General features: G+C 34.5%; 1 protein-coding gene across 1 annotated transcript; it reads left to right on the plus strand.

Annotated features, from left to right (window-relative positions):
• The first annotated feature begins 12435 nt into the window (after nucleotides 1-12435).
• Nucleotides 12436-14455, plus strand: LOC127084560 (PHD finger-like domain-containing protein 5A). The gene is made up of 2 exons (XM_051025042.1): nucleotides 12436-12604; nucleotides 13969-14455. Exon 2 carries the CDS (start codon nucleotides 13991-13993, stop codon nucleotides 14321-14323), a length of 333 nt encoding a protein of 110 aa, XP_050880999.1. The 5' UTR covers nucleotides 12436-12604; nucleotides 13969-13990; the 3' UTR covers nucleotides 14324-14455.
• Nucleotides 14456-20096: the final 5641 nt, after the last annotated feature.

Consider the following 20096-nt stretch of genomic DNA (forward strand, 5'->3'; position numbering starts at 1 on the left):
CTCCCAAGAAACCTCCATGGAAGTTGACAACGAGTGTCGGAAAGAAGAGTACAATAAAGTAGCCTTCCCAAAGAAAGAGGAGACTCTAATGCATTGTCTCCATAGGTGCCAAAGAAAAAAGTCGGAAGTTACATTATTCCCTCGATGTAGTGACATGTTCGACAAATAAGCGGCTCACAATCTCGAAGGAGTCAGGAGGGAAAAAGACCAAGGGTGCTAGAGAGCCCCTAAGGATCAACATGATTTTGATCCTAGAAGGGTCTTCGACCCAAGAAGGTACTTTGATCCAAGCAGAACTTTGGTGAGGCTTGATGAAACAAAACGAATGGGTCATACTGCCAAACCTATCTCCTTCGAGCCCAATGTTGAGGCTTCCAATGGAAAATGGGTGAAGCCAGTTAATGGCAGAAAACATGGCCAGGGAAAATGGAAGAACTTCAAAGTAGATAGAGGTTCGTCATTGGCATATCGTAGGGAATTCCAGGCTGCCATAAAAACATCTCACATCTCTGAAAACTACAAAGGGAAAAATTCCATGACAAGGTCCCAGTGGAGAAGGGAACAGAGAAGGAGGAAAGCACATAGGGAGGCTGAGGAAAAGGAAAAAGTTGAATCCAACACCAATGTGCCTTCCATAAAGAATGGGAAGAAGGTAAAAAGTCTTGTCAAAGGAAAGTTTAACACTCCGATAGAGGCGACCAAAGAGAAATATGATTGAATGGTGGCCGAAGACGAAATGCTAACGAATGACTTCGACTCTGGGCCAGAGCATTCACTAGATATCTTAGTTGGTATGGTATCAGTGTTGCCCAGAGAATTCGACCAAATAATAGAGGTCGAAGACACTGACAGCATCATAGAAAGGGAAATGGCCGCTCACAAACCAGTGTGCTATTAAGTAATGAACAATGGTTGCGTAGAGGAGCAAAATGCTTTCTTCGAGAGACTAGATGAGGCAATATAAAGTCATCTCAAGACTCTTTTTATTACTGGGAAGACTGAAGATGTCTCAATTAACAAGATCTTGGTAGATTGCGGCGCAACGGTGAATTTGATGTCGCATCACATGTTAAGAAAAATAGGCAAATATGACACAGATGCCAAGCCCCACAACATGGTGCTTTCCAACTACGAAGGAAAGGTGGGTACTACCCTTGGAGTAATCTAGGTCGAGTTAACAGTAGGAATTGTCACTAGATCAACAATGTTTATGATTGTGGAGACAAAGGCCAACTATAACTTGCTACTTGGATGCGAATGGATACATGGAGTTGGAGATGTACCATCCTCCATGCACCAAAGAATCATCATATGGCACCCCGACGGTGTTGTGGAGAACATAGAAGTAGACCATGGCTACTTCAAGACTCTTATCAATCATGTTGACACGCACCAGTTAGACAAACACTTGGCCAATATTGCTCCATGTGATCTGGCCAGCTTTGCATTTACTCCAGACGATGATGCATACTGCTCTTTGTATTTACACCACACCAATAGCCTTCATTGGGATATAGAGGTGGTGGGCGAAGATGATTTTGGATACATAGGAACGTTAGGAGTCGACCCAATAGGCCGGGGAAGCGAATTCGGTGATGATGACTGAGTTCGAAGCACTAAAAAGGATTTCGGATTACATAGCCGAAAACAAACAACAATCGGCCTTGGAGGCGGAAGTCAAAAATATGGTTGTCGAAGCCAACAAGGAATTTCACCAAAGAGGTCATGGAAAGGACTTTGATCCAGAACCACCTGATAAGGTTCAGGACGAAGATCAAGGTCAGAGGCTCGACACTATCTATGATGAAGAGCCTTTGGGATTCGAGAAGGATCCGCTGGAAACAAGTATCAAGATGTTGGCGCAAGATCCACTTGAGGAAATAGAAATTTGTAAAAGCAATGCATCCACTTTAAAATTTGTATCACGAACTACGAGGTTTTGATCCCTCATTTTTATGTTGGCACGTAGGCACAAGTCCGAAGGTCTTGTCAAACACAAACATATAATTAATGAATTCTTTTCTCATCCCCCCATTCTATTTGTTTAAAACATCATTTTGTACCAAATATATATGCACACAAAAAAGGGCTCCCTAGGAGTACCTATGACACTTTGGATGCTAATACCTTCCCTCTGTGTAACCAACCCCCTTACCTGTAATCTCTGACATTTTATTAGTTTTGATTTGAAAACTTCTTACTTTTGGGTTTTGTTCGTACTTTTTCCCTTTTCCCTTGGAAACAATAAAAGCACGGTGGCGACTCTGGTTTTATTGATGTCTAGCTTATCCATAGCTTGATGATCATGAATTTACCGCTACAACTTGGAGCATAGTGGATACTTACATGCGTGCAAAGCGCCACTTGTCTCGATTTAGTGGAACGACCGTTAGGAGCGATTACTTCGATTAGTATAAATAAGAGGTCTTAATGTTAGGATCGGGTGTGTCTTCAAGTGTCTACAAAATCTGTCAATTTTACTAAAGTATCCATGTGCAGAGAAAGAGTAAATTGAGAAATGTACGTTTGATGTTACACCATTGTTTTTTACTTGAAGTAATTTAATCAATTCTTTATTTCCAGAATTATACTTTTACCCAGAAGTTTATCTTTACTGTCATTTACTTTCGATTTACAACATTCTTTTTACCCTCTTTCATTTTATATTTTCATTAAATCCTTTAACAAATTACTGCTGGTCTGAACACGGTTGAAGTGTTTATGTTCAGAAGAATTCATCTGCGAAAACAATTAGCACATGTCCTAGGATCAATCTGATTGATCCTGTAAGTAAACAAATATAGTAATTTGGAAGATCAACGGTTGTTTACCAATTTTCACGGTAAACACATACAATCCTCAACAAAATGGTACTGTTGAAAGAAAGAACATAACCATTATGAATATGGTGAGAAGTATGTTAAAAGGAAACCATCTCCCAAATGATCTATGGGGGTGAGGCTGTGTCAACTGGAACATACATATTGAACAAATGACCGACAAAGAGTCTTGAAGGTATTACACCAGAAGAATGTTAGTCTGGTGTCAAATCTAGCTTAAGCGACTTGAACATGTTTGGATCCATAGCACATAGACGTGTGTCAGATCAACCGAGAAGAAAGTTGGATGATAAGTCGAGTCAGATGATCCTAGTGGGATATTATTCGACTGATGGATACAAATTGTTTGACCCGGTGAGCAAGCAATTCGTGTCAGCAAGGATGTTATCATAGATGAGCTTAAGAAGTGGGATTGAACTAAGAAGATCAAGAAGGATTCAGTGAGAATCCTGTGTGATGAACCAGCTAGTGAAGTTGTTAGAGATGTTCGACAAACGGCTAGAAAAGCTCGACAAGAAGCTGTCGAAGGTCAAGCTAGCATAAGCTGACCTCAGAGAACCAGAAACATGCCTGCAAGACTACAAGAATATGTAATCATGCCAGATGATATGGTCGATGATGAAGTTGAGTTAATACATTATGCCTTTTATGCAGATACTGAGCCAGTCAATGTAGTTGAAGCATTGAAAGACTCAAGGTGGATGAAAGTTATGGTGGATGATATAAAATCCATAAAAGACAATGATACCTGGTCAGTAATCGAATTTTCAAAAGGCAAGAACGTAATTGATGTGAAATGGGTATACAAAGTCAAGATGAATCCAAAAGGTAAAGTAGTTCGACACAAGGCAAAACTTGTAGCGAAATGGTTTCTTCATAAAGAAGGAATCAACTATGATGAAGTTTTTGCACCAATAGCTAGCATAAAAATAACCAGGTTGGTTGTTTGTCTAGCCAATATGCATAACTGGTCAAATTTTTAGATGAACGTGAAATGTGCATTCCTAAATGGCCCTCCATACGAAGAGGTGAATTTGACACAAGCAATTGGGTTTGTGGAACAAGACCAAGAAAGGAAAGTATATAGGCTGCATAAAGCCCTGTATAGATTGAAACAAGGTCCAAGAGCTTAGAATAAGAAGAGATACAAATTTCTAAGAGACAAAGAGTTTGAGAAGTGTTAGACAGAGCATGGTGTATATGTCAGGAGAAGCAGGGGTAAGATGTTTATACTATGTCTCTATGTCGACGAGCTGTTGAGAACAGGAAGTTGCAAGAAGGAGATCGAAGACTTCAAACATGACTTAAGTAAGGAGTTTGAAATGTCAGACTTGAGAAATATCTCATACTTCATTGATATTGAATTCTGCAAGACTAGTAGAGGCTTGAGGATGCACTAAAGAAGATATACAGGCGGCATACTCAAGAGATTTGATATGCAAGATTGCAACCCAACTTCGACTCCAGCTGAGCCCAGATTGCAACTATCGAAAGACTTAGATGAAGATAATGTCAATCCAACGCATTATAGAAGATTCATTGGATCATTTCAATAACTCTGTCACACAAGGCCAAATTTAGCCTATTTCGTATGCATGGTCAGCAGATTCATGCAGAAGTCAAAGGTATCTCACCTTGCAGCCACCAAGAGGATACTAAGGTATCTCAAAGGAACACTTGATTATGGTATTTTGTTTCCTTCATTTGACGAAGGAAAAGAATGCACGCTTGTGGGCAACACTGACTCAAGTTGGTGTGGTGATGCTGAAGATAGAAAATCGACAGCAGGATATGTGTTCATGTTAGGTGGTACGCCAGTCGCATGGACTTCAAAAAAGGAATCAGTGGTAGCTTTATCATCATGTGAGGCAGAATACATAGCAGTTTCTATATGTGCATGCCAAGAAACATGGATGAGGAATCTAGTCGAATAAATTATAGGGAAGAATCATGGAGCAATGACCATGAAGATCGCCATTATGTTGGCTATCAACCTGACGAAGAATCTAATAGCACACAGAAGTATCAAACAAATCGAAATGAGGTTCCATTACTTGAAAGAGCAGGTAGCGAATGGAAGATTGAGTCTGGAGCATTGTAGATCAGAGAATCAGATTGCAGATATAATGACGAAGGTTGTGCAGGTCGAATTGTTCAAGAGGTTAAGAACAACGGTGAATGTAGATAGCTTAGACACGATGAATTAGATGGCGTGTTAAATATGGATTTCTTTGTGTCGAAGTCAAAATTGTGTATTTGCATTCGACGGGTGTCGAAATTAGATTGTGTCGAACAAAGTCTGTATTTGATATATTTGACAGAAAGTCAAATATAGCATGTCAAAATAGCATGCAGTTGTTAACGGAGTCGACATATGTCGAAATAGTTAACTTAGCTTAATTTTAGTTGAGTTATTTATTTTGTGATTACTTGTAGTGCAAGTAATCTCTTCTATAAATAGAGAGAAGCTCTATTTCATTTGTAACAAATGGAAGAACAAACTAAGTGTAAGAAAACATTGTGTAGACTCTTAAATCACAGTTGTGATTAACACATCAGAGCAAACACTTAAAGTGCAGTTTTTACAACAACAATACATTCTTCTTCTTCGTCCATAATTTCTTTTTCTCTCACTTTCAATTTGTATTGTTTTCTTCTTTCAATTCTTTGTGTAGTGTAGAATCATTTTGCAACCAATGAGTGGTTGTTTCACCTGCGTAAAAGGTAAAGAACAAAAGACATTATCAATAAGTGAGATTGATTTATATTCATCAAGATTGATTTGGTTAACTTCAAGATTGGAGTTTTTCCAACCGTCTTGGATACATTACATAATAGACCATAATAGACCTGCAAAAAGGCACCCTCATAGTTACTAGAAATAGATGCTTATGATAGTTCCTACAATAAACTTTTGTTAATTCAAAATAAGATGCAAAAATAAATGTTAGCTCAAGATAAATGCTTCTGAGAGTAGTTCCTGCTAAAATGTTTTGTTAATTCATAATCAGACACCAAGTCAATACTTTGAGGCTTAAGTACAATTGTCCTCCTAGTTCTATCGTACATCCAAATAGTCATGCAGGTTATTCCACCAACTTTCTACCAATTGAACAATTTTGCAATTGATCCAGTACAACGAGATGAACTTAATATCATTTATTATCTTCTAAAGATCTTTATTTCCTCCTCTAAAAATTATATCATTTCTCATCTCCCATACATTCCATATTGTCGCAATCCAAATTAACCTTTTGCCCTCTTCTTAATGTTGCCTTTGAGCATGTTGTTGAACTAGAGATAGTGGCCAACACCCTCTTCAATTAATGGCTCTTTAGTCTTCATTCATTTGGATACATTTTTTCATATCTTCTTTGTGAATTTACATTATAAAAGTAAATTATTATATGATTCTGGAAAACTGCAAAATATGCATTTTACCTATTAGATTTCTATCTAATCCTATGGTCCACAAGGAATCTCAATTTCATTTCTAATCAGAAGCTGGTACATGCTAACGATATTATAATTTTTTTGCACAACAATATCAGATAAATTCGAGAATATACTTATTTTAGCGGTTCAATCCCTATCCAATTATCATGTTAGAAACTAATGTGTAATCTGTTTCTAACCTTACGATCTAGTTTATTTGAAAACCATCTCTCGGCGTCATTATTATCGAATGAACTATGATCATTTAACATTATATCTTTCCATCATACATAATCTTTTGCACCTGAAAATGATTTTTGATTTTTTTTTTGAGGTGAGTGGCCCATACTTGTATTCTAGTATCTGTTTCCAAATGGCATGAGGATCATGCAAGAAACATAATTCCCATTTTTTTTACAAACTCTTTATTGAATGCTTCTAAATTCTTCACATTGGGCTCACCTTCATCTTTCTTTTGCATTGGTTATCCTATCGAACCATGCTAATTTTCTTATTGTTCGAGCACTGGCCCCAAAGGAATTTACGTTGAGTGCTACTAAGGGACTGAAAGCTTTCTTTGGAGCCTTGTAAGATGATAAGAAATACAATGGAATGCTTCTTAGAGAGAAGTTGACAAGAGTGACTTTACCACCAATGGATAAATGTTTGTCTTTCCAAAGTGATAATCTCCTTCTCAAATTTGGAGAATCAGGTACCATATAACAAACCTTCTTAGATTAGCTCCTAATGGTAATTCCTATGGATCTACGTGTTTGCAGGTATGAAATCTGCAACAACCCATTAGTTTGATTTTAATGTTAACAACACTCTATAGTGACATCTTCATGAGAAGTGTTGATCAAGTTATGATCAAGTTGTTTTTCTTGGTGATCGAGATTATCTATGTCTATCTTAGAGGAGAACACCTTATGTCAAACGATGTTCGATGAAGTCAGTGAAGATCTATGATCAAACAGTTTGTCTCATTATGGTGCTTATATTGAAGAGTTATCTCAAGCCTCGTCAAAAGAGAGTTCAAGGTTTCAGTGAAGTGCTAAAGTCAAAGATAATGTGACAAGGAACCTAAAGCTTCATAACTGTGAAAGAGAGTAAGTGTGAAAGCTCGCAGAGTATGGATTGAGTGATCAATGTCTGTAAAGGTATATGACGAACTCTCGACTTTACTAAAGAAAATCACACACATTTTAAACTCTTTGAAAAACCTTTATCCTTTTATGAAAATCACAAAAAAAAAATGTTTTTGTGCCTAGCTAATTGGCTAAGAACTCTAAAAGTTCTTTATGAAGACTTTTTACATTGTATAATCGATTAACCATTAGGCATAATCAATTATTCCTTTTGTAACACCTAAATAATCAGCTACTAGGGTTAATAATTGATTGTGCAACGAATATTTTGAAAACCTTCCATTTTTGGACTAGATAATTGATTATGTTGACTGCCTAATAAATTGATTATGATAATTGACGTGAAGTGTTATCTTACCCTTAACTCCTCCAAGATGGCCTGCAGGTTTCTGTCAGTGAACTGAGTTCTATTATTTGCCACAATGACTTTAGGGATTCCGAACTTGGCCAGGATTTTTTTTGTTGAAAATTTTCAAAACATCCCCACTCGTGATCTTAGCCAAAGCTCCGGCTTTCAGCCACTTGGTAAAGCGATCAATTGTCATAATCAGGTATTTAAAATGTCCTTGTGCTCGGAAGAATGGGCCAAGGATGTCCATACCCAACATAGAGAATAACCATTGTGAATTTAGCATGTGTAACTCCGATGGGGGGGGGGGGGGGGGGGTTGTTATGGATGTCCCCATATCGTTGATACTGATAGCACTTTTTCACATACTTCTTGGCATCTTGGACCATGGACTACCATAAATATCTGGACCTAAGGACTTGCTTTGCTAACACCAATGCGCCTAGGTGTTGTCCGACTATTCCTTCATGTACTCCGACGAGGATAGACGTTGCCTTTTCTTTTTCTTTTTCTTTTTCTTCTTCTTCTTTAAGACATTTCAGCATGGGAGTCGACATGCCTCTTTTGGTGGGAGTATGCCTTGATCTATGTACATCTTGATGGATAGTATCCATAAAGATTGGGTGACATCGCCTATGGTCATTATGGAGACTTCAGAGGTTTCAATGCTTGATTTTTTGATAGTTTTCTAGATGAATGAGTCGTTGATCCCAAACCCCTTTGTGCTTGCAAGCTTATATTGAACATCTACCGGAGTGTTATGTTTCCTTAGAACGTGTTCAACTTTAGACCTCTTGAATCTATCAAGCTTTTCCTTGGACTTTGCCACGTATTGTTGTAATAACGAGTCTCTGGTTTGGGCTTCTCCCTTTAACTGGGAGACTACCAATTGGGAATCTATTTATAGCTTGATATTTTCTCTTCCCATGTGTGACGATATGGGTAAGCCTCGCAATAATTACCTCATACTCGGCTTGGTTTATCCGTAGCCTGAAATGCCTAGAGAGACTTAAATCATTAAGTCGACTTTTATTCTCCAGAATCAGACTGAATCCACTTCCTAAGTTATTGGAAGATCAGTCTGTGAACATGGTCCGCGTGTGGGCTAGCTGTGGTAGGGTGGGCGTCATCTTGGATATGAAATCGGCAAACAACTGTACTTTCAAAGACTTCTTTATTTTGAAGGATACTTTGAAGTCAGACATTTCAATGGACAACTTCATTATCGTGACAACAAGATCTAGACGCTGCAATACCTATTTCACAAGAAATTTAGTCCACAAAACTATAGAGTGTGCTAGGAAATACCTCATCAGTTTCCTAGATGCAGTCACTAATGCTAGGGCCGCATTTTCCGATCCGACCAAAGATTTGGATATGAAGTACACTCTAATTTGCAGAGAATCCAACTCCTCAATTAATAAGGTGTTGATAGATTCCTCAGATATGGAGAGATAGAGGTATAAGATTTCCTAGTTGTTTGGTTGTGTAAGGACCAACGAAGTTGATAAAGATATCTTCAGGAATGAGAAATCATGTTCACATTCTAGATCCACTTGAATTGTGCCGCATCCCTTAGCAACGTGTAAAATGGCAATGCATGTTGAGCGAATTTTGAGAAGAAGTGGTTCATAGCAGTTAGTATCCCGTTGAACTTGATAACCTCCTTCTTAGTAGATGGGAAATTTATCTTGATGATTGCCTCACGCTTGTCAGGGTTAGCCTCCCTCGATCCCTATTTCTATTAGGTAGAATCTCAAAAACTTGCTTGCTCAAAGTCAGAAGTTCACTTTTTCGTATTGAGCCTCATATTATATTGTCACACTCTTTGAAATACCCTATCAAGGTGTTGGTCGTGTAGACCTTTATCGCTGGACTTTACAATCATATCATCCATGTAAAACTCTAGAGCCTCCTCTATTTCCTCTTGAAACATCTTCTTCATCATCCTTGGATATGTTGCACCAACAATCTTCATCCCGAAGGGAATCACATTATATTGGTAGTTTTCCCGCTCGGTCATGAAGGAGATTTTTTTTCTGTCTGGTTCATACATGGGTATTTAGTTATAACCAGAATACGCGTCCATGAACGACATAAGTTTATAGAAAATTGAATTATCCACTGATTTGTCTATATTCGATAAGGGTAAGATTCTTTAGAGCATGCTCGGTTGAGATCTGTGTAATGTACACACATCTTCCAATTCCTCGAAGCTTTTAAATCAACATAAAGTTAGAGGTCCATCAGTGTATTTTGCTTCAGAGATGAAACTGGCAGTAAACAACCCTTTAACCGTTTTGGTTGTTTCATCGACCTTCTTAGGGGATTGACGTCTCCTTCATTGGGAGACGTATCGTGCACCGGGATTGAGGTCCAACTTGTGGTATGCCACGCTCGGGTCAATGTCAGGCATCTCTTGTGGTGAAAGGGTGAATAGGTATGTGTTGACTTTTAGGCTTCTGATAAGCCCTTCTCTCACTTTGATTGGGAGAATGACGCTTACATCTATCTCTAGCACTCAAAATGCAGTAAACCTCTTTTATTAAGTACACCAAACCCCTCCCACACTTCACTCCCTCCCATATGTTTCCCTTTCTTTATTTAACCCTCTTAGTATCATTCAATTGCATATATCTACCAATTATGTATGCTATTAAAAAAACATTCTTCTCCACTTCCAATTAGTTATTGTTGCACCCACACTAACACCAACTATTTTTATGTAGACTATTTATATTCAGATATATCGAATAACCTTCAAAACATATTATGCAATAATTCATCAACAATCTAAGAATTTGCCCAAAAATTAGTAACATTCCTATCACCTATCTTTACTCCCATCCCACATAAATTTTCTTAATTCCCTACCAATTTTAATTTTTTTAGAGACTCGTATTTATGAGACCGTGATTGTACTAATCCATTCATATATTCACTTTTGCCACTTAATAGAAAAGTATTTTTTAGGACGAACTAAATAAGCTCCAAATTCAAATAACATTGATTTTTTTTCAATGACAGGCTATTAATCCTGCTAAGGAACTTGATTACTTATTACTATAACAAAATTAATGGATTATATTAATTTAAATAATTTTTTTGAAAGTCAAATAATTATTATATATAGTAAAAATAAGGAAAAACAAGGATCAACCTAATATAGTAGAGATGCGCAAAAATGGCACAAGAAGTACCAAAAGCTACACTCAAGAATTCAAGAAAAAACAAACTAAGAAAAGACATAAATACAAGCATAAAAAGCACCCGCCCTCAAAACTACACCATAATGAAGAATAAGCTAGATCTTAAGCCAGTAAGAGTTCCAATATTGGATCTAAGACTACTAGGAAAAAGAAAGGAACACCCACACTCACAACCTGGCCATAAATCTCAACCCACTATTGGTTAATTCGAAGAATAGGATTCTGAAACCATTCAATAAGGTGTAAGAGTTCTCAACTGATCTTCCCAAAAACCATTTCCAAGATAAAAAAAATACTTTTCACCTCCACATCTTTCACGTTTGTTAAAGTTCCAAAAAAATGTGACCTCATCCCCCAACCCTTCAAATAGACCAATCCATTGCATATCAAATCATAGAAAGTACTCATATAGACTTCGCTATACCACCTAAAGAGATGAAACTTTTAAAAAGACTATTCGGGTCCATAGGAAGAACTATCTATCAATCAAACCAACTGAAAATCCTATATCAGATCATACTAGTCAAGTCACGAGTGACAAACAAATGAGACGTAGTGTCGACGAAAATACCACAAAAAAAAACACAAAGTAAGATCATAATCGACAAACACATTTCTCTTGAATAAGTTCTCTCTGAAGGGGAACTTATCAAAGAGAAATTGCTAGGAGAATACAATCACCTTAGATGGATAAATATAAATAATAATGGACGAATACAAATTATTTAATAATCTATTAATAATTTACTAAAAATTCTTTATAATTTTTTATGAGATTAATTATTATACACTGTCAATTTTTATACTGTCAATTCATCCTCATCATCCGTTTGTATTACTTTATAAGTGGTTAAAATAAATGTTAAACTTCTTTAAACATCTAACGTTTATGATTAACCGACAATATAAATTGTTTTTTACACTAAAAATATATCTCAATTAAATTCTTTTTTCTATCTAATTAATTAATTATCATATTTTTAGTACATGGATATTCATCTAAATCCATTGATAGGAAGATTTTTCCTACGAAGACTACAAAACTAGGGTTTCTACATAAAAAGAGAAAGAACAATCATCTAAATCCATTGATAGGAAGATTTTTCCTACGAAGACTACAAAACTAGGGTTTCTACATAAAAAGAGAAAGAACAATAAACTAAGCTAATGAAATTTAAAATAACATTTTTTATTTGATTGATAATTCCAAATCTTTCCAAGAAAGTACATATATAGTGTAATTGTGGATAATAAGATAAAAGGTTTAATGGCTAAAAACCCACTCAACCATATTTAAAAATAAAAGTCAACTAAAATAATCTTCTTTCTAACCTAAACAATTAAGTTCTTTAAAAACTAATTCCACTTTCCTATCATCCATCTATAATTTTTTCTACTTTATTTAACCATTTAAATATCGAAGGGTGCGAATAACATCAGCAAGTAAATTTGTATTGGGCCTTGGCTCAAGAATCTGGACTCTTTAGAAGCTCCATTCCATTACTCAACTTTCTCACTTTTTCTCTTCTCTGTTCTCTCTCTTTTTCATCACCTCCGCCACCGCATAAGGTTCATAGTTCAGGCAAAACGAATCGTTTAACACCACTCTTCTACTCACCACAGGTTAGCATTCTTCTTCTTCTTCTTACTATGTTTTTGCCTATGATTTTTTCCACCCATTTCTCATGTGATTAATGCTATAGATTTTCTTTTTTCTTGCAATTTGTTTCCAATCACTGCTTATTGTTAATTTTTAGGTTTTCATTTTTGTTTACGCTTGTTCTGGTATTGATTTGAAAGTAGTTAAGAAGAAAATATAGCATCAATTTATGATGAGTTTTAGGGAATATTGATAGCGTTCATTTAATTTAGAAAAGAGGATTTTGATTTTAATGTGCTCCATGATTAGTGATATAAATGTAATCTCCTAATTTCGGGAACTAAAAAGTTGTATAGGAGGAGGGTTTTTTATGAGTGGGCTTTGGCTTTTAGGGAGAGTTCACTCAGATAAGTAAAGTGTGGGTTGATTTTTACCATGATTCCAGATTTTAATTTTTATTAAGTTTTGTAGGGCAGAGTTTTTATTTAAAATTCATGCTTTCTGTATTGGAATTAGTTTATCTTTTAAACATGAATTGTACTTGTTTGAGTGCTCATACATACTAATGGATATTGAATAAAAAAAACAGTACTCAAAGTTACATGTTAGAAATTTTAGAGTGTTTAGTAGTAGTCAGTTGTTGTATAAGATTATTTGAGATTCCTGTGACATTGTGGCATTTGTCAAACAAAAAAGTGAGTGGGAAGTTGTTGTCATCGAGTAGACACATTTTATCATTGTGCATCAACCTGAATTTTCATACAGGCTTTTACTCTCCGCATTTGGGTTAGTTATATGGTGTAGGACTGTAGTTTATAATTTACAATAGTTTTAACGATATTACTGTTATAAGTCGGGCAAAGCTTACAAACATGTTATTAGGCTCTTGAAGGTTTATGAGCTAGCTAGGATTGACAGCTCTTCTCTGCCACGATTTTGTGAATTCATCTTCGAAGTGTGATAAAACCGAATCTGGAGCCTATTGTGGGGTGGTAAAATTGTCAATTTTGGTTAGCCTTATGTGGGCAACTTGGTAAGAAAGAATATCAATAAATCCTTTCTAGATGCAGTGGTTATTTATGTTTTTGAGGTAGTCAACTGTTTGTTATGATTATTAGCTACGGCCTGAATCCATGTTCTTCTTATGGAAATATCATGCTCATGTTTTAGCTAATGAGATGAAGAGACTACGGGTTCCGCTGATCAAAATAGATTTCAGTCTCTTCTGCGTTTTGCATATCTACTAGGAAAGATTAATACCAAGATTACAATGAAGCTATCCCAATATTTTGTTGCAAAATTTTATGTTATAATTTGTTTTACTAGAACTATATTACGCTCAATTTTCAATTGTATACAACACTTATCATTTTGTGCATAAATTCAGCATCTAGCAGGTTGTTGAAAACATGGCCAAACATCATCCTGATTTGATCATGTGCCGGAAGCAGCCAGGAATTGCTATCGGACGATTGTGTGAGAAATGTGACGGCAAGTGTGTGATATGCGACTCTTATGTGCGTCCATGTACACTTGTCAGGGTCTGCGATGAGTGCAACTATGGATCATTTCAAGGTCGATGTGTCATATGCGGAGGAGTAGGAATTTCAGATGCTTACTACTGCAAGGAATGCACACAGCAGGAGAAAGATAGGGATGGTTGCCCCAAGATTGTTAACTTAGGTAGTGCCAAAACTGACTTATTCTACGAACGAAAGAAGTATGGTTTTAAGAAAAGATGAAAAGGGTGGATTCACCATTTTTATTTCTGTTAAACTTTTTACTCAATTTGTGCCTTGATCGGATATCAGCACCATAGAACGAGACCTTGTGCATGTAGAACATTAATATCAAGTACAATCATTGTTTGTTTAGTTACAAGTATCATTAACCCTCTATTCCTGCATTTTATATCTTGGGTATAACACTATGCAGCAGCAAATATTCCATTTGTGATCAAGAATGACACAACCAAAGCCACGATTGTGATTTGAATCTATAGCAACATCCGTATTGATCATGTGGATGTTGCAAGGCAGCTACGTCCACCGGGTTGTGCTATTCGGAAGCTGATTTATATTTTCGGTTTTGGATAATTTTATAAGGTTTAATTTGGATAGCTTAATATTCAAATTATAAATTATATTTTATTAATATTAGAAAAGTACTAATACCATACTAATAAAAATAATAGTTGAAATAATAAAAATAAGTAAATAAAATTACATTAATAAATAATATTTAGAAAAATAAATGTATGATATCATACTAAGTAGGATCATTTATAGATGTGGTTTGGTTTGGATTGATTTTAAAATATAAATTCGAAATTCGATTTGAATCGAACGGTTTTTATAAAATGATATTCAAATATATTTAATAATTTTTTATTTTTACAATTTTTTATTTTTTTAAAGATCAATTTATCTTTTTTATTTGGATCAATTTGAATCCTCTCATTTAAATATTACTCCATGAATGCTTGGACATAAGAAATTATTGAGATAATGCTTATAATTTCAATACTTATAACTTCAAGTGGTCCTTGAAGACTCATGTTTTTAACTATTTGTTAAAATCATTGATACTTTTCACAATCATGGACTAACGGTGGCCTACATATAGATAGTTAGAGTCGTTAAAATGGATTAATCCATGTGGGTTGGCATATAAGTCCAAAATATTATAGGTTTTGGACTTTAAAAATTAGAGTCCATATTTTTTAGATTTTTTTTGTCCAATTCTAAAAAGTCCGTTAACCATTAACGTTAATTCGTATGAATCGTGGATAATCCGTTAGGCCACATAACTACAAATTTAAATTTTTTATAATAATATTTATGTTGTCTCACTTCAAATCAATATATTGATTTTTCTCATCTCACTAATTTTTATCTCCATTTTATTCATTTTTCTTTTTAAATATTATACATTAATATAATTAAATTAATATTCAATTGTTGTGTTTAATTCACAAATTTCTCATATATTCTATTAGTTTCTTTTATTTTAAATATTTAATTATTATTATATATAATTTAAATATATATTATATTTAAAAATATATTATAGTATTTATAAAAAATAATATATTACTTAAAAGTGTATTCTTCTTAAAACATTATAATTTTTATTGTATTTATAATAAATATTATAGAGTTTTTATTTTATTTTTATATGAAAAATAATTTTAAAAAATTCATTTAGGGTCGGATAGCCTGAAGTCCGTACAGGGTCGGACTCGGGTAGTAATTTTTAAGTTTATATTACAATAGGATTTTTATAACCCAACCCTAAAAAGTTCGAGACAAGTCAGGACCGACCCATTTAGAATCAGATAGTCCGTTTTTACAATTTTACTCACAATCCTTGAAAGTGTGACTCATATTTTTAGAATGGGTAAGAGTATCTAGACAGATAATAAGAGAACCAATACATATATTAACGCGGTTAATTCTTACATGAATAACATTGCGTAAAATCTTCCAAATAAAATGGACTTGTTTAGGCGGGACTTTGATTTTCCAGTCTTTTTTATCTAAATAATATAATAAAGGATGGTAAAAAAATTTGGGAATAGCTCTTCCCATTTTACATATTATTCTCACACTCTAGTAAAAAATCAAAATTACTTTTAAAATACAGATATGTACTTTAGAACGCACCATATTCATAGACAATTCATTCGTAAGTGAGTTAGATCTGAATTATATGTAAGGATGTGTGTTCGAGCTTGTAACATTCCACTTGTTCACCTTTAAAAAGGTGAATTCCAACCACTAGGCTACTTAACCAAAAGAATCATAATTATATGTCAAAAATTAATACGGATATAACTTACGGAAATGCACATTCAAACGAGCTTTTGTTCAAAAATGCGTCAAATACCTTCAGACGCGTTTTTGTTCAAAAACACGTCAAACTCTTCTACATGTCGTAGTATTATAAATCTTGCGCGAGCGGGTATAGACAAATAAGTCTTTTCAAAAGGCTCTCTTGGGAGGGACATTGCAAATGTGATTCTTACTGAGACACGTACGACGCTATAGTATAAGAGACGACAAAGGAACGTGGGGTCCGACATACACGGTAGTGTGGTATTTGTCTTAGGGATTATGGATATTATTATCGTTTGTTACTTTATAATTTTGACTGTATTATGGATTGATTTGTTCATATATGTCATTTTCGTATTGTGAATTAAGTGTGTGGTTTTATTTATAAAAATTTAATTATGATAGTATAGTTATAATACATTATCTATTACATTGATGTATTTCTTTAAAAAAAATCAAAATCTATTGTCTAGGGTGAATACATAAGTGTATATATGTAATCTGCTATGGAGATGCATCTCCAGATCAATTTATCATAAAAGGAGTGTGTCTCAGTTAGGATGGATGATGTGTGTAGAAGGTGAATACAAAGGTGCTTCTCTGGAGTATTTTCAGGCAAAAAGAGAGGTGTGACTTATTTACACATGTATTTGGTGTGAAATGGATGCGTTCAGAAATGCATTTACTAATTCGTTGAGGAATTTTTGAATTTCCTTAGGGTGTTTCTCCACCACTTATAGATTTCACGTTCATAGTTTTGGCCTCAATCGCGCGCACACACACATACATGCATGCACGCACGTGCACACACACCCACTTTCAAAAATATAAACATACATTATAATTCTTTTATGATTTTTTATGTTTTGAAAATGTTGAATCATTTTTTTCAACATCAACAGAAATATCTCTCCCCATGTAAGTAACTAAGAAATCATTTAACCATTTATCACCTATTTGATTTCGCATCTGATTCTTGATAATATTCATAGCAGAAAAGCTATTTTAACTGTTGTAGTTGCCAACATTAATATTATAGATAACTTTAAAAGAAAATATACCAACGAGTAAATAACATGTTTTTTTGGTCACTACGAGCTTTATAGAAAGATCATTAATCCCCTCTAATTTTGAAAAAATTAGTGTCAAAACATGCATCTAGAAAATAATTTTCAGGTTGACAATCTAATTTTGACATTTTCTATATCGATTGCAAAGTGTCATCCATATTTGAAATATCAATATTATAATACTCACAAAATAGTGAAACATCATTCAACAAAAAATCTCAACCATTATCCCATATAGACTGTAGCCTTATTTTGGATATTTTTACTAACTTCATAGGATTTACAATATCCTGATCAATTCTTTGTAATACTTAAGATAAATCATGTGTAATTCCTAAAAAAAAAATTCATCAAGTGCAAGATGAAAATGAATTCAAAAGATTGCATATACTTCATAAGAATTAGTGTTTCACCTTTTTTTTATCTAAATACATTTCATGTTCCTCAACCATTTATAGCACATCAAACATAAAAGAGAATAGAGAAACTATACTAAGTAATGTAGCATAATGTGAGCTCTCTCTCTTTTTCCCTACCTGCATAATTATAATGTCTTGATTCAAGCCACCTGCTCTAGAAATTTCTCATTGTTGCAATGCTTCTTTCACCTTTGTACCTTGCCTTTCACGAAGAATATCTCAGTGCTTACATGATGCTCCAACAACATTAAACAAATTCGCAACCAAATTAAAAAAAAAAGCAATTTCATAATGTTTAATTGGAGTTTGATGTGCAAAATAATAAATAAAAAATGCAGAATAATTCTCTTTTAATATCAATCTTTTGAGACCATTGCATTCACTTCGTATATTACTTGCTTTGTCATATATATCCTTGAAAAAGTAATCCATATTTTGCAAATAATGACTCCAAAGCTGATTTTAGTGTTAGAGCATTTGTATTTTGAAACATGAACAACACCAAGACGCCCAAATGATTTGGTACATATTGATAATATATTGGTACATACTGTTAGAAAAGCTCTGGGAAATCTTTTTGTCTCTACCAATCGATTGACACTCTTCCAAATGATTGGAAAACTTCAAAAATATGCCCTAAGCGATTAGGATAACATTTTAATGATGTGTAACGACTACATATTTTTCCTTTCCTTTTTGATCTTGAAAATCAATTAGTTTAGGGTTACCAATCGATTGGTACATATTGCTAATCGAGTGGCAAGTCATAGAAAGCCTTAAAATCATTTTCTTTTTTGTGCCAATATCTAGCCTATGAATAAAGATCTATTTCCATTCTTTTCCACTTCCAGAATCGTTGTTTTCACTTCTCTCTTCTCATTTCTCACTTTCTTTCTAAAACTTATTTTTGTTTACTTTCTCTTACTAAAAGTTTAGTCGAAGTTCTTTTTTTCGAGAAAGTCCTTTTGTGAGTGAGGAAAGTGTAGTTCTTGAAGGATAATTTTATAAGTTCACCAAGGAAGGTTTATATTAAGCTTGGTCAAACATTGTATCCACTTATTTATTGTTTGTTTGAATTTGAAGCTAAACTCGTAAAAGCTTAAGTTTAAGATTTGTGTGATCAAGTCTCTTGTTTAGGTTCGAGATTAGCTCGTGAAAAAATATCATAGGTTTTTGGTTAGGCCGTGATAAGAACAATTTAGGTTAAAGCTTAGTCAGGTGTTAAAAGCTTGTTTTGGTTCGAGATCAGTCTGTGGTAAAATCTTACAGGTTATTGTTTTGCCCGATATAAAACCAAGGTTTAGGTTCGAGAGCATATCTCGATGTTAAAATCTCTCAAGGTTCGTTTAAAAGCTTGAATAATAACCACTCCACTATTCTTGTGGAAAGAGGACTAATTGCTTCAATCCATCATTTGGAAGGAAGATTCGCCGCTTCACTATTTTAGTTAGCCATAAACTTCCTTTTCCTTATATAAGGGGGTTCATGAGTTATACCTACAAAAAATCTCAAGTTTACTTGGATACTTTCAATATCAATTCTTGCAGACAATACTAAGTCATTTTTGACTGAACCTATATAATTCATGGTGTTCTTCTCTTATCCCTTAAACTCTTTATTTCCGCAATTTTATTTTTCGCTGTGTGTTTATAAACCTTTTCTAAAAATGATTTCAAACTCTTATTTTGATTCACAAAATTGTTCAAATCCAAGTTTTTATGAAACACACAATTCACACACCCCTCTTGTGTACAAATCATATGTCCAACAACTTCCTCCTGTATGTCACGAACAAAATTGGCTTCCACAACACTTTCTCTAATTGGATTATATGCATCCTACATTCTGCTTACATTTCCATCTTAGTCAATGGTTGCAAAAGGGATTTCTTCACTTCCAAGAAAGGTGTTAGGAAGGGAGACCCTTTATCTCCCCTTCTCTTTTGTATATATGAAGATGCCCTCAATTTAAGTCTGTCTCTCCTGACCTTTAAATACAATATTTTCCTCATTAGTGCTTCTATGCATCAAAAAGTTCCATCTCACACTCTTTATGTTGATGACATTATGATCTTTTCCAAAGAAAACACTTCCTCCATGGATGCTACAAGGATTTCTTCATGAGGTACTCTGCTTGCTCATGCCAAAATATTAACCATTCCAAGTGTATCATTTATGCAGGACCTATGCT

Source organism: Lathyrus oleraceus, chromosome 5 (assembly GCF_024323335.1).
Source record: "Lathyrus oleraceus cultivar Zhongwan6 chromosome 5, CAAS_Psat_ZW6_1.0, whole genome shotgun sequence".
Lineage (NCBI taxonomy): Eukaryota > Viridiplantae > Streptophyta > Magnoliopsida > Fabales > Fabaceae > Lathyrus > Lathyrus oleraceus.